The sequence below is a fragment of the Glandiceps talaboti genome, chromosome 10 (assembly GCF_964340395.1).
Source record: "Glandiceps talaboti chromosome 10, keGlaTala1.1, whole genome shotgun sequence".
NCBI classification, from domain to species: Eukaryota; Metazoa; Hemichordata; class Enteropneusta; family Spengelidae; genus Glandiceps; species Glandiceps talaboti.
Genome location: NC_135558.1, coordinates 13,131,714 through 13,148,147, shown reverse-complemented (window position 1 = coordinate 13,148,147; position 16,434 = coordinate 13,131,714). Strand labels below are relative to the sequence as shown.

At 37.7% G+C, this 16,434-nt stretch overlaps 1 protein-coding gene across 1 annotated transcript; it reads right to left on the bottom strand.

Annotated features, from left to right (window-relative positions):
* Nucleotides 1-3,942: 3,942 nt before the first annotated feature.
* Nucleotides 3,943-12,354, bottom strand: LOC144440615 (putative polyketide synthase 1). The gene is made up of 4 exons (XM_078130000.1): nucleotides 12,301-12,354; nucleotides 11,795-11,900; nucleotides 4,551-11,413; nucleotides 3,943-4,293 (listed from the first exon to the last, which is right to left on the bottom strand). The coding sequence occupies exons 1-4, from the start codon at nucleotides 12,352-12,354 to the stop codon at nucleotides 3,943-3,945; spliced, it is 7,374 nt and encodes a 2,457-aa protein (XP_077986126.1).
* Nucleotides 12,355-16,434: the final 4,080 nt, after the last annotated feature.

Here is a 16,434-nt window from a genome sequence, read left to right as displayed (position 1 = left end):
TTACAATTCCGCATCTTTCTGGGAAAGTATTAACTAGAGGTACTTTATTTTGTAACTTATGTTGTGTGTTTTGGTTGAAATTTTAGTACTCATGGAAGTTTATATCTTCTTTTGTAGGCTTTATTCTGGTGAATATAGCTGTACAATTGTGTGACGAGATTCATGTGTATGGATTTTGGCCTTACCGAATGAACCATCGTGGAGAGTTTCCTCCAATGCATTACACGGAAGACTTTGCCTGGTCAAGATATAAGTATACGCACGACTACCCCACCGAATTCAAACTTCTGCTAAAATTACACGAACAGGGGATTCTAAGACTTCATGTGGATAGGTGTCACTGACAGCCGCGGGTTTCTAACAACTGCTTCGATTACACAGACGAGGGTCTACTTCAAGTTATTGGCCGCAGGTTCAAACTACATTCACTTCTTTTCATGATATGTTAATAAATTTCTTTTTAAATGTTTATAACCACGCTTTATTTAACCAACACGGTCGTGCATTAAAGTGGCATATGGTTGAGGATCGGGTATTTATTTTGGATTTTTAATTTATAAAACAATTTTATCATGGCTTCCCATTTGAAAAAATCAATGTGAAACAACATATACCAAATCCTTGTTTGTAACTCATTAAATTGTAAAAGATTGATAAATATGCAAAAACGTTTGTTACTACAATAACAAACCTTTTAAACCGTGATTTTTTAAATAGCTTTTTGCAAGGTATTGGGTGACAAACACAGACTTGGTCTATGTAGTTTCACATTGATTTTTCAAGTAGTAAGCCATGATAAAATAGTTTTATAGCTTAAAAAGCCAAAATAAATACCAAATTCTTATCCATATTGCCACTTTAAGCATGTTTACCCTTGGCTGCTATCAATCTTTCAAAGCAAATAACCACACTATTAAAAACAGTAACAATAGTAACCCCTTCATTCCAGCAAAAGAACCATGACATGATTGCACATTTATGCCAAAGTACTACAGAAGTAGTACTTCTACTAGTACTAGAAGCTGATTCGCAACTTTAAATAAAACACATGTTTTTGTGTATGTGAGTGTAAACATGTTCTACTATTTACAAAAAAAGAGAAAATATATCATTCCTGCATTAGTTGTGATGCTTATATAACTTTTCAGTGAATGGTGGCCATATTTGTTATGATTTACTACATAAGTCAAAAACTTTAATAAATGGAGACTCCATTCAAGTGTTTAATAATACGTGTAATAAAAATATGTTTTTGTTTTATTTCTGTGTGTATAAGATTTCGTACTTTTAACATAAGAAGTTATATATTAATCATAGAATAGATGTTGTGGACTTGAAGTTGCATTGACATTAGCACCCGACTGTCTATGCGTTGGAAAACGACCAACATAACGTGTTATTGTATCGTGTACAGTATGTTTAAATGGGGATAGGGGATAGGGGTGGGGGTGGGGGTGGGGGTGGGGGAGGTTACAGTCTCTTCATCGTAGTTTGTAGGTAGAAATGTAAGATTTTGTGAGGTTTTACTGGTGAAACGTGCGTGTGAACCCCAAATCATATCAAACGGAAAATAAAGTTGACCTATGGGGTTTTTAACTACTTGTCTTTTGAATTTGGTAGTGACAAGACCCCTTAGCCCACTTGCAATTTCTTTGGTTGAAAGATGAAGCATTTTAGGGAATAATATCTTTAGGAACACTTACGTGTGGTTCTTTTAAAATGAGTAATTCGTTTTATTTTTCATCATTGTTGTAATTGTGTTAGTGTAATATATTAACTTTCATAACAACTTTTACAATTGGTTTGATATTTAAATTAATTAACTGTAATTTTTTTCAATTTGTATATTATGAAATGTCTGTATTTTCTTGAATTGCTTTGTTGAGTGCAACAATAGTTCTTAGTCTGAATTTTTCCCAACTAGAGATGCCCTTAATTCTTAAAAAAAGGAAAGATCCTAGATGTAATAGTGTATTCAAATATTTTATAAATGAAACAATAATTAAACATCTGTATTTTCTTTCTTTCATATCATTGTCAAGTGCAATCGCAGCCCTGGTGGATTTTTCAATTTGAGATTTCCTTACTTATGGTAGTGACGTCCATACTACAATCACAGGGGACAGGAAAAAATATATGCACAAATTTACGTTGTATTCTTAGTTAGCTGTTATCAGCTATTTCTCTAAGAGTACACACTGTTAAACCTCTGCTGTTTATTTTACTTTAAGCCTGACGGTGAATGTTCACAGAAGGGATACATATGTGTCATTATAGTTATTAACACCTTATGTGTACTCTGAGATTTAGCTGATAATAAAAGACAAATATTGGGAATAAATTACACTCAACATGTATAGTATCATCTTTATTGAACTAAATTTGTTTTTAAAAAACATGCAAATCTTTGCATAAATGTTGCCTGCCCCCTGTGCTACAATAATATACTTTGAGGTAATGCAACTGTATGTGATGTAAGAATTGAATAAAATAAAAACAACTTCAGTGTGCCATTAAAGTAGATGTATTCAGCTAACTTGAATTTATTGATTTCATTACCTAGTGATTACATTTTCGACAAATTTATTCAAAACGACATGAAAATATAGTTCTTGTAGTGCCACACATTTGACTTCAGATTGGATAAGTATCAGTACGTTTTCATTTGGGAATCTTTCTGTGCATCTCTGCTAGGCTCAGACATTAAACACAGTGCTACCGGTAACATGTCTAACAATGTAACTGAATGTTTTCGTATCGGGATATTGTATTGGTACCGTCAAGGCGTAAAATCACAGTCGGCATACATACATACATACATACATACATACATACATACATACATACATACATACATTACGTACAAACATGCATTCCTGCAGGCAGGCACACAGGCAGATGTACGCATTGATTAAGTTAAAGGTTTCTTTATTTAGCTTGTTTAGATTCAAATTAGTAATTTCCTTTAAAACCACCGATTTCATTTCAAGAAACATGCAATTGAAACTCTTCTCTACTCAGATATCAAACTTATTTTTGGGAATAGGTCAGCAATTACGTCACTAAATGCAAACGTTGAAAGCAAAACTATACATTACGGGAAAACACCTTACAAGTAGGAAGAATAAAGCATTCTATCTGGAATAGGTTAATTTTCTACAAATGATCATGATTTCCAACAGATGTAACAATATAGATTTTAGGGAGTATAGATTAATATTGGATTTTCGCCAACATAATTGTGAATTCGGAATCGCTCCTCTGTGTCTTAATGGTGTTTTCACCGTTCGTTTTCCAAAATTGTTCCAATCTAAAAACAATAAAAAAAACATTAAAAAAAACAAGTGTCAATGTTATACGTTATAGTAATACTTTTTGAACGATATATACATTGTTTCATTATGTTCAATTTTTAATAGCTAATCTATATTCCTTTGACACTAATTCATTTTGTATATGATACAACAATTGTTCAACTTCACTCCAACCCCATTCCAAATTTGCAACATATTTTACCAGCATTGAGGTGTAGCCATGTCAATGTATATGCTACAGTATTATTTAGAGTTTAATACTCTGGTAGCATTCTGAGATTAGTTGTGTTGATAATTGCATTTGCCTTCCGAGTGAATGAATTCATAAGCTGACGTCTAAAGAAAGAGGCTATATGTCTCCGAAAGCTGATATTCAGTTATCAACACAGTTAATCCTAGAGTGCTACCTACCAGAATAACTTTAATTACAGGATATTTGATTCTACTTCGAACATTGTTTAATTTCTGTGTCCAATTATATTATCCACGTGCACAGGTCTGATGACAGTATAATGATGAAATTGTGTTCAGCTAATTTGTGGCATCAAGATTTCAAGTCTACACTCCCTGAATATAGGTGATTACTTAAAAAAAAAATAAAACTACCACGTGCCCTACCTTATTTTGGTTATTCCATCAACGGGAGAACCACATTGTTTTCAACAGCCTTCTCAAGCAACACTGAAGTACTGATGCCACCAAGGATATCGAGTTGTGATATTACAACATTTAATTCCTTTGATGCCCAAGTCACCATCTCCACTGCCATTAGTGAATCAACCCCATAGTCAATCATTGGCTTACTAATGTCGATGTCTTCTGGGGCTTGGCAAATCATCTGTCCAAGCTTCTTCTTGACAATATTCTCCAAGTCTTCCAGGGAAAGCTGACAGTCGCCTTTGTTGGCGCTATTCTCATCCACGAGATGACGGAATTTAAGACTAGTTTTGTGTGTGAACCGAGCAGTGGCAGCCCAGTCCTGGATAAAAGGAAAGAAATAACGTGAGGATAGTGACATGTATAATGACTAATATATAATAACAATGAAAAGTTGAACTTCAGAAGTCAAAAGTGCCATAAATGTGATGCACGAGTATATTTATGAGGCAATGTACTAGACTTAGCATATCCAACTCAAGTCAAATCAAAATTGAATTTGGTACTGATTAGAACAATATATCTGAAACGGGTTTAACATTTAATGGTAACCAATTTCCAATTGAGAATACAGCTTACCTGGTTGGCAAAGCACACCACTGGTTTATCACAGCAGCGTAGCAGTGTTGCCATCATGTCCATAATCTCATTAACGTGCAGTGTCGCAAATCCCTGATCTGCTATAACTCTGGTAGTATCTGCCCTTCCTTCTAAGTAACCTGCTCCTCTAACAGCACCCATCTGAAGTGACAATGCAGGTAGGCCAATTCTGTGCCTATATTCGGCCAGGGAGTCAAGGTAAGAGTTTGCAGCACAGTATGCAGGCTGGGATGATTTTCCAGTTAATGCAGCAACAGATGACATCATGAGAAAGATATCAAGGCATTCATCCTTAGTGAGATTGTGTAGATGTTGGGCGCTAATGGCCTTTGACTTGATGATAAGATCTAATTGCTCTGGTTTCAGGTCTGGCAGAAGTGTTTCGTCGATGACACCGGCAAGATGGAAAACACCTTTAAGGGCTGGGATTGTAGGGTCTAGGTTTATTTGATGAAGTATAGACTTGATACTTTCATAATCAGATACATCAACAGCAAAAGTATGTATTTCAACTCCCTTACGCTTGAGGAAGTCCAATGTGCGTTTAGCAGCAGCTGTCTTTGCTCCACTTCTTGACACCATCACCATGTGTTTTGCACCCATTCTTTGCATCCAACGGACTAGCGCTTGACCAACACCACCAAATGCACCAGTTATTAAGTATGTTGCCTTTTCTTGGAAGATGTCCCCAAGTTGATCAAACCTCTCTGGAATGTATGAATCCGGGATCTCAAACACCACTTTTCCAATGTGTTGTCCCTTGGACATCATTCTAAATGCATCCATGTAATTACTTATATTGTATACTCTGGATGGCATTGGATGCAGTTTACCCACTTCAAAGAGCTCTACTACCTTCTCAAGGGACCTTTGCATACCTTCACAATTTTGCCTAAGCCTAATATCAATCTGGCATGAAAGGAAAGACTTATTTTCAAGGAAAGTCTTTAGATCCATCTGCGAATTTTCTAAGATATCTCTCTTTCCTATTTCACAGAACCTTCCTCCAGGTGCCAATGCAGCTAGGCCTCTAGCCATCAGTCTACCATATAAGGAGTTAAGAATGACAGCAACACCTTTCCCATTGGTCCAATTCATAACATCATGGTAGAATCTCTCTGATCTTGAGTCTGTTACATATTGAACCCCTAATTCATTCCTGAGGTAGTTTCTCTTTTCTTCTGTTCCAGCAGTGCAGATTATTATGGCTTCTTGCATCTGTGCTATTTGGATGGCCGCCAGTCCTACACCACCACATGCTGAATGGATCAAAACTGTTTCACCCTTTTGTAGATTAGCTCTTTCAACCAAACTATGGTAAGCTGTAGTGAACGCCACTGTAATTCCAGCGCACTCTGCCATGTTCAGATGTTTTGGTTTAGGGACTACAAAACGAGCATCACTGATGACATGAGAAGCAAGGCATGCCTTTGTAAAAGCAATGACTTTGTCTCCAATGTTAAGATTTGTGACGCCTTCTCCCAATTCTTCAATTACACCAGAACACTCTAGCCCAAAACGAGACCGAGTTTCACCAACTTCTAGTCCTTCCAGCATGCCATGGGCCATCATTACATCCTTGAAATTCAAAGCTGCTGCTTTGACCCTAACTTTTACTTTCCCATGTTTAACTGGCATGTCAGGCAGTGCACAGAATCCCAAATCATCCAGTGATGTACCTTTTCCATCGTTTCTTGTGTTTTGTTCAAGGCACCAGTACTTGGAAGATTTTGTCGACATGTCTGGTGGAGGAGAGTTGATTATTCGTGGGCAGAGTATTTGACTTCCTTGGATCACTATGGACCTCTCTGGTTGTGTAGGACAGGTAAATATCTTCATCAAAGAGTTTACATTCTTCTGCATACTGGCTTTCTCATCAATGTGTATATAGTAGACACATCCAGTTGTTATGTGATTACACACCGATTCGGCAAGACCAAAGGCAGCATGAGGCCAGATGTCAACCTCATTTCTGTAGGCACCCTGAGTGATTATATACACGGCCTTCACATTTTCCTGGTGATTATCCACAAATTTCAAAACTTCTAATAAAAAATGGAGATCTTTATCCCATTTGCCACTGAAGTACATAATATTTCCTGCTTCCATTTTACCAAGCGATTTGATGTTGTCAAAGGATGTATTGTCGATCACTGTGCAGGTATTTGTGAAACATTTCATGATTGCTTGCTTCATGGTTGTGTCCGATTCCCCAATCAGTGCCCAGTTCTTATTTCCACTTGATTTCATGTTTCCAGTCAGCTTGAACTCAGTCTGTTTACGGCCAACTACGATACTGTGGAAGAGTTCCTTTGCAGTTGACACACTGACCACATCAGCATACCCACTATCTCTAAACAGGTCTTCCCAATCTTGACGAGACATCCAACATGACTCAACTCTGAAGTCATTATACACCCAGCAAAGCTGCAAGGAACCAAATACAAGTTCACACATGTAGTTGGAATTGGTTGCTTCATACATCAACAGCCAACCGTCTTCACAAAGGAGATTTCTCATGTGATACATACCATTGTTTACATCAACCACAGAATGTAATGTATCGAGGCATACAATGATATCGACGCTTCCAGGTGTAAAACCTTGTGGTTCAATATCCTTCTCAATGTCCAACTGCTTGTATTTTACAGTAGGGAACTCTTCCAGATGCTGTTGAGCATGAGTGAAGAAAGATGCACTCAGATCAGTAAACACATATTCGACTTCTTTCTTCAGTACTTCTTCTTTCAAGAGATCCAATATGTACTTCGAGAGACCTCCCATCCTGCCACCAACTTCAAGTATTCTGATAACTTTCTTCTTTTTAAGGGCTTCTTTGACAGCTCTTTGGACAGCTTTCGCCCCAGCTTCATAAAAGAGGCGAATTGTTGGTGCACCAACAAAGTAGAGTGCAAGACTGTCTGGGGCAAACAAGAGGGAAACACCAATATCAGGATCTCTTAGTGTGTCTGGCAAAGCATCACCCAAAGTCTTAATCATTTTCAATTCTTGAGCCAATTCAGGGATAATTGCAGCTATATCTCCGATAGCTTTTGGAATTTCTTCGATGTTCAAAGTTTTTACAGTGCTGTCATTTGCTATTGTCTTAAGTCTTCTGATATATCTTTCATTTCTTTCTCCAATTTCACTTTCATTTACAACACTTAGGCCATATACTATATATGACTTGCATATTCTTTTCAGCATCGGCATGATAGCTTCTGTTCTTGTTGCAATATCCATATCAAGTGGAAATTCTTTTCTGAGATTACCATCTTCAAATACACCACATACATCAGATGTTGGTGGCAAACAGGAAGTGACTGGCTGGTATTCTGTTGAATAAAGACATGACTTCAAGTCTACATTAGAGCTGGCATCCTGCAGGCTTTGACCCACCAACTCAACAACTTTCACTAAAACCTTTCCATCAGTGGAACACAGGTAGGCATCACCAGTTATTGACGTGCTATCACAATCAGTGACTTTGGCATATGCTATCAACTGCTCATCTAGAGGCAAGTCAGGTACAGTCATCTGTACCTTTCCTATCTTGACTGGTAAGTAGGCACTTGTAAATTTTCCAAGTGATGCAATAATGAGTTGAAAACATCCGTCGAGTAATGTTGTCTGGATTCGTTGTTTTGTGTCAGTGGCTGCCGACACCACAGCTATGGCTTCTCCATCTCCAAGCATCATTTGCTGTAGCACTTGAAAGTTTTGACCATACTGTAAGCCGATAGAAGTGAAACCTTGATATATTTCCTCGCCAGTCAGCAACTTAGCACATCTTTGCTGAATCTTTTGGATTGGAATACATTGGTATAATTCATCATTAGCAGCAGGGGCATCCATCTCAGCAGTATAATGTAGCTGCTCTCTTGAAGTGATGTGTATGGATGCACCCTCCTTAGTTGCTTGCACTGGTACGTTTTCTTTTGAAGGCCTACCAGTTACATCTTCTGGCCAGATTAAGGCACGCAGAAAACATACATTCTTTAATGCTGGGTTTTCTTTCTCCCCACAGAACATCTCCATAGAGTATTCAATGTAACCTGCACCTGGGAATACCACTTTATTTTCGACCACATGATCAGAGAGATAGGGGAACATGTCAATTGATATCAATCCATTCTGTCCCCTGAAGCTCTTGTCTTCCATTCCAAGACGACGTTTCATTCTAACTTCTGGTTCAGACCAGTGAGTGTGGTGTTGCCAGGGATAGGTAGGAATTGGTGCCCACTTTGCAGTATTGTGGGTCATTTTACCCCAGTTAACAGAGACACCAGCAGTATACAATGTACCCATTGCTCTAAGTACAGAGTGGCGATCATCTCTTCCACGTTGGCCAAGTCCAACTGTCAGTATTTTTGTCTTCGAGCCAGTTCCCTGGTGAATCTTGCTGACAGATGATAGCAATGTTGCTGATGCACCGCATTCAATGAAAAGGTCAACATCAATATCACTGAGTATATTCGTAATGGCGTCATTGAATAGCACAGGATTTCGTATGTTCATCCACCAGTATTTACCATCAAATGTTCCTCTATACTCTTTGCCATCGATGGTAGAATAGAATGGAGTAGACTCGTTTCGTTTAGTTGTCTTAACAACACCATTCATTGCTTTCAAAAAGCTTTGTTTGATTGGCTCCATATAAGGGGTATGGAAGGCACACTGCACCCTCAATTGCTTTGCTTGCTGTGGATTGTTAGCTTCTATGATTTTAATGGCATCGCAGTTCCCTGCAATGGTAACTGATCCTGGTGCATTTACAGCAGCAATGTACAGGTCATTATGCTCAGCACACAGTGTTTCAGCATCCTTCAAGTTCTGTCGAAGTGCTGCCATGCCTCCAGCACCTTTAATGTTTGCCTGTTGAGTACTTCTGTGATAGATAGCAGTAACTGCTTCATCCATTGACATACCTCCACATGCATATGCTGCAGCAACTTCCCCAAGGCTGTGACCAACAATTGCATCAGGATGGATTCCCCAGTGTTTCAACAAGTGGAAGATACCAATTTGAAAGAAAAGGATTGCAGGTTGGGAAACCTCCATCTCATCGACTAGATTTTCAGAATTAACTGGTAGATTTCCTATTTTATGTGATGGATTGAAGCCATTGTACAAACCAGCATCATGCAGCAACGACCATCCGCTCAATTTCTTGAACTTAGCATCACACTGATCTATCACTGTACGAAACACTTCTTCTGTGGCATACAGGTTTCTACCCATAGAAGCATATTGCTGGCCTTGCCCTGGGAAGACAAAACAAACTTTCCGTTGCTTACTTGTTGCTGTACCAGTGATAACAGAGTCAACAGACTTTCCATCTAAATATGCTTGCATACACTCTCTGAACTCATTTCCTGAGCTGGATGCAATTGCTATTCGATGTTCATGATGCGCCCGTCTGGTGGCAGACCATGATGTGACACTGAGTGCATCATCTTTGCATTCAAAGGAAAGCCATTTTCTGGCAAGATCATGAACAGCATCGCTTGACTTCGCTGACAAAGGAATCAGAATTTCTTCACCCTTTCTTTCATCTCCAAAGCTCCAACCACAAACATGGTTTGGTTCTTTTGTTATGCGAGGTGGTTCTTCGATTACCAAGTGAGCAACAGCACCAGCAAAACCAAAACTATTAACCCCAAACCTATATTTCTTGTTTGGCTGAAAAGGTTCTCTTTGGACTTGGACTTCTAACTTCAATTTCTGTAAATCTATTGCAGGGTTTGGTCTTTTGTAGTTGATTGATGGACACAACACTCGATTGTGCAACATTAGAGATGCTTTTATGGTTGCAGTAATGCCAGCTGCACATTCGTTGTGTGCAAAATTGCTCTTGACAGATCCGATTTTGAGGGGTGCCTTTCTATGAGGTCCAAATGCATTACCAATTGCACGGGCTTCAATTGGATCTCCTACAGGTGTACCAGTACCATGAGCTTCTACATAGTCTACTGATGAAAGAGATAAGTTGAATCGGTCATAAGCTTCATGCATGACATACTCCTGTGCTGACTGCAGAGGCATAGTAAGACTGCCACAGAAACCATTGGCTGCAATCGCACTCCCCCTGATAACTGAATAGATGTGGTCACCTTCAGCCAATGCAGTCTTCAGTGGCTTTAGGATTAGAGCACCCCAGCCTTCACTTCTGACATAACCCTTAGCTTCATCTGAAAAGGGACAGCAGCGGCCTTCAGGAGACAGCACCCCGAGCGCACTGAAACCTATGGTTACTTCTGGAATTAGAAGGCTGTTGCAGCCACAAATGACTGCAACCTTGCATTCTTTATTCCAGAGATGGGAACAACCGAGATGCATTGCTGTCATTGATGCAGCACACGCTGTATCAACAGCATAGCTTGGACCTTGTAGATTGAAAGCATATGATATACGGTTGGCAGCTACACTGTGAGCATTACCAGTAATTGTATAAGGGTTGATATGGTAGGCATCAGTATTAGAAAGACAATAATCCATCATTCCAATTCCTACGAAGACGCCACAGTCTGTCTTCAAAGTGTCTGGGTCTATTCCAGCATCTTCGAAAGATTCTTCCACGACCTCCAGAAGTAGCCTTTGTTGTGGATCCATAGAGGCAGCCTCTCTTGGTGATATTTTGAAGAAACCATGATCGAACTTGTCTACACCCTCTATGAAGGCAGCTCGTCTTGTGATCATTTTTCCAGATTTCGTTTGGTCCGTGTCATGAAAGGCGTTTATATCCCACCTGTCTTGGGGTATTTCAGTGACAACGTCTCTACCTTCATTTATGACATTCCAGAAAGTCTGAGGAGAGTCAACACCACCTGGCATCCGGCAACCTGGAAATTTACAGATAAAAGAATACTGTTTTTGGCAAACCACTGATATCTGATATTCTTTAGTCTGTTTTAGCTACATTATTTTCTTATGGCAATCAACCAATTAGAAGCTAGACATATCAATGTTGATTCCCATTGGCTAATATACAATATATTCATATGATCCTCTTCAAATATGCTTATTGGCTGTTGTCGATCACTTCACCGATTGCATTCACATTTGTTGACAAGTTGGATAAATAGTCCTGACACAGTAATTTCTAAAAATTAATGAAAATGGTTCACTGTTCACATTCCAACATATGCTCATGTAGCTTGAAAAAAAATAATCATGTAAAATCACTTCATCTTCTTGCAAATATGGATGCTGACATCACCTACCTATACCAGTAATTGCTATTGGAAAGCCATACATTTCATTCTGATCATCCAACGATGACATCAAAGTGTCGTCTTCTTCAAGACTTTTACCGACTCTGTCAGTGTTCTAGTAACGACATGAAGCAAAAGTACAATCAAGGTTTAGAAATAAATGTAATCTTTCATGATTCTTTTCTTTTTCGTTTCTCATTTGTCTCGATTTCTTATTTCTGACCATATTGCATAGCGTTGCGTTGTGTTGTCATTTTCATTGTTGTTGTTGTTGTTGTTGTTGTTGTTGTTGATGACGATGATGATGATGATGATGATGATTATGATGATGATAATGATGATGATGTTTTTGTTGTCGTCGTTGTTGTCGTTTTGAATAATTTTCCCCTAAGTATTATCCTTGTAATTTAATGAATTAATCTAGCAGCACTCTTTTTATGTCGCAGTATTTTCAGTTTTAATCCCAGGGTGTTCTTTGTCTTGTCAAATAAGCTTTTGAAAATGTCTAACTTTACCTCTTTCAATCTCTTCGGTGATGATGTGACGTCACTGTAACCGTTGGCTGACATGATTGCCGGCTAATGCTTATCAAACTGTGTGCCATGAAATAAACAAACATCACAAATATGAATACTGCATGTTTGGCGTTATAAAAGAACAAAAGATACATGTGACGCAAAGGTTGGCATAAGTATAGTTATTTTATGTTTATATTTGCGAATCATCATTTCTCTAATAAGTGTTACAGTAAATGTAAATGAGACACAGCTCTGGGATTGAGGCCGTCAAACATCTCAACACTCACTCACTCACTCACTCACTCACAATGAAGAACTCAATATATTGAAAGAAGGTATTGATGACAACATTATATTATCATCGACGCGACAATTTCTAGGACAGATTCGAACTAGGGCAAACATCGGGAATGTTGATGTCACCAGCTAAATAAATCAATAAATCAATAAATCAATCAATCAATCAATCAACCAACCAACCAACCAGTCAGTCAGTCAGTCAATCAATCAAAGAATTTGAATTAGCGACAAAATCCAATACGACGTAATGTTCTAAAGGGGCGATATTAAAACGCCGTGGAAAACCACCATGTTCGACCAGCTAAACATACTGTACACTTAAAAAAATCAATTAGCCAGGCCCTCTCCGTCAACATCTCCTTGAGATTAATATAGGAAAAGCAATTCGTTTGAAATTATAGAATCCTAAATAATAATTAATGTACGCCAACTGTAACATAGTAATATTACTTACATAAGTACAAAGCTGACTGCACACTACTCGTCCATATATATATATGGGAGGTGATCTTATTCAAGTCGGCGGAAAACACCTGTGTTGCCCGCGGGTGTCCAAAACCGCCCTTGCCTGCCCGTCCAAACCCTTGAAATGGCGGTAATGAAGAGTGAATATTTTTGGCAGCTGTTCACAGTCACAGTCTGCCCGCAGTTACTAGTATATAACATATGTAAACATCTATTGTCATGATTCTAAACGTTGTGTGAAAGACTTGATTGTTTGGTTCAATGACAATAATGATGTGTAATTCAAGTGTAAATTATTATAGTTTATACACAACCAAAAAATGTACACGAAAGTTTTAGCCAGAGAACTCACGACTTGGAGTCGATCTTTTACATAAACTATAAACGTATCGACAAATCAAAATGCTCTCCAAGCTTGCCTTTTGCATTATTTGTTTTGTATTGCACTTTCTTTGTTTATGACATCAGTTATATAGTATTTAGCTGTTTTCTTGTGTATACATGAACTTCTGACCTACAGCGGATTGCACTAGTCTTGCCGATCACCGAGTGTATGGTAGACGACTGCCAGTTAGTGTTTACTTTCGACACAAAAATAAGTATTCATAAAACACTTTCACGAATTAAATATTCTACATTGTAGATGGTGTATTGACCCACGTAAACTTAATCACAATCACAGGTCTGGTATAGCCTGACGAGACATATGAATATTGGGGTTAACAGAGTGTCAAACTCTTCGTAATTACGCGATTTATTTCGTAAAATCGGTATCACGTTGTATTAATATTTATACAGATAAGTTTATCGGAAAAATACTATTTATTCTAGCTGGACCAGTGTAATTACTTATTCTGAAATATTTTATGATAAGGAAGAACAACAAAACGTAGAACGTCGGTTGTCATCGGGCAAATCTAATTTAAAATCAACTTCAGACAACGGCATGAAGTTTTATACAGAGAGTTCGAACACTTCCATGATATGTATTTGTAACAAATTGAGGGGATACCTCTACTGTTAACATATTCATATATATTCGCGAGTCCATCAAAACTTAACGTCGATAAACAAATTTATTATTCAGAAAACACATGAACGCATTTCTACTAATATTCGATACCGTTTGTGTATTTTGACACATCTACCCATCACGTCGCAACTGACGTGCAAAAGTACATGTCGAATAGTTTATAATGATTTTTATGACTTTTCTATTTCAGCATACCTTGAATAACAATATCTTAACACTTACTGTATATACATTACAAACTGTGTAACGACCCGACCATACACAACATTTCGAGTTCATTTGACATTTCTAAGGGGAAAATGAATGTCCGATGTTCAAGGAACGGATCAAAGAATTTGGTTACCTACCATACAACGATGTCGATGTGTATTCAAGTTGAACTGTTTGACCCAACATATACTAAAATACAATGTAATGGCGTGATATTCAGATCATCATCTCCGCGTACCGACGCTCATTACTATCAATGTTATTCTTAAGAAATATATCAAAAATACTTTACTACCAAATTATTCTCCAACTAATAATAGTTTTCTCCATTGTTTGATCAATTGCCCTCTTTTGTTATTCACGTTTTATTGTATCATTTTGGAACGCTGCCCTTTGTATCTAAACTTGTAAAGTTGGTTTTGTTAAAGTGTTAGGTTAAAGACAATAGAAACCATTAAATCGATACCAAAGTGGATTTAGATAAAAGATATTTTAATTTCAACTTAAACTAGGCAAATGTAGTAACATAACCATAGGTATGCCTTTCTGTTTGAAACAAATGAAAGTAATATGGTTTACAAAGGGGTATAACAGTGATTGGACAAGGTATTTCATCTTATAAAAATCTAGTCGGTTTTTTTTGTGTGTCGTTCATGATACTTTTTATTAATCTTTCCATGTGAACCTCCGTACTTCGACAGAGGTATGCATCATGTACATGAACACAAACAATAAATATATTGAACTTTGGTCAAGCAACACTAGTGATCAGAGTATTCACACACACATTTATGAATTTGGAAAAGGTTATTTTGAATTAGACGCAGTAACACATGATGCTCAGGTGGTGAACTCTCCATGAAATGTGATATCCGCGATTCCGTTATTTAGTTTAGTTTACGATGTATACAGTAGAAATCATCGATGTGAATAAAAAAAAGTGACATTTCTGTGATATTTCTGTCAAATATAGGACGGGTATAAAAATGACATACTTGGTCGAATCATCCCAAAACTCCCGGGTCGTTATTACTGGGACTCGCAATTAGTAGGACCCGTTGCGTGTACGTTTCACACGATTTGGAACAACGTAATTTTCTGTGTACTGAAAATAGCTCAAGATAACGGGTTTCGAATGTGGCCTTGCTACATTACGGTAATAGATTTGCGCACTAGGCGACGGGATACTTCGGCATTCATATAGTACCACTTCGTTTCGTGATTTTTACTAATCATGGCTTGTAAAGATTTGGTGGAGATGCTATCCAAAGGTAAGCACAGTTTAGCCCGCAATGCCACACGTTTGCCCGTCAGTGACACATTTAATCGCCCTTTTGTTATCCCGATTGACACCTTGTGTTCAACTAGATGATTTCGCCCGCGACAACACAGTAGTGATATGCTCATGAATATTCCAAGGGCGGGCAAGGGCGGTTTTGGACACCCGCGGGCAACACAGGTGATTACCGCCAACTTGAATAAGATCAAATTATATATATATATTGATTTAGTCAATTTGATTTAATTTGTATATATATATATATATATATATATATATATATATATATATATATATATATATATATATATATATATATATATATATATATGTGTGTGTGTGTGTGTGTGTGTGTGTGTGTGTGTGTGTGTGTGTGTGCGTGTGTGTGTGTGTGTGTGTGGTGGTGGTTCAAACGACAACATTTAAAACGTTATGTCCTTACGTTACGGTAGAGGGTGTATTCAAGTTGAAAATTTGCAAATTGTGTATTTGGATCGTGCACATTCTCTTTTTAACCTACAATAAGTGATTCACACCTGAATATGTTGTTGTCTTTATTGTGTGTTGTTCTTTCACTCTGAGAGACTGTCTACCAGTAAAATTCGGCATCTTTCGAAGAATTTCTCACGCCGGTCAACTTTAGAACTATTTCCTGCCTTCCCATATTTTTTCGTTTTATATTCATACATGTTTGCCTCCGACGACCAGGTATTTTTTTCTCACTAGTGTCTGCCAATCGAAAACCTTTATAAAATCAAATTTTACTAACTGTTTTCGTTCAACACGGAATTAACTTTTTATCTTTGCCAGTCATTAATGTATAAACCAACTAACATACAAAAAT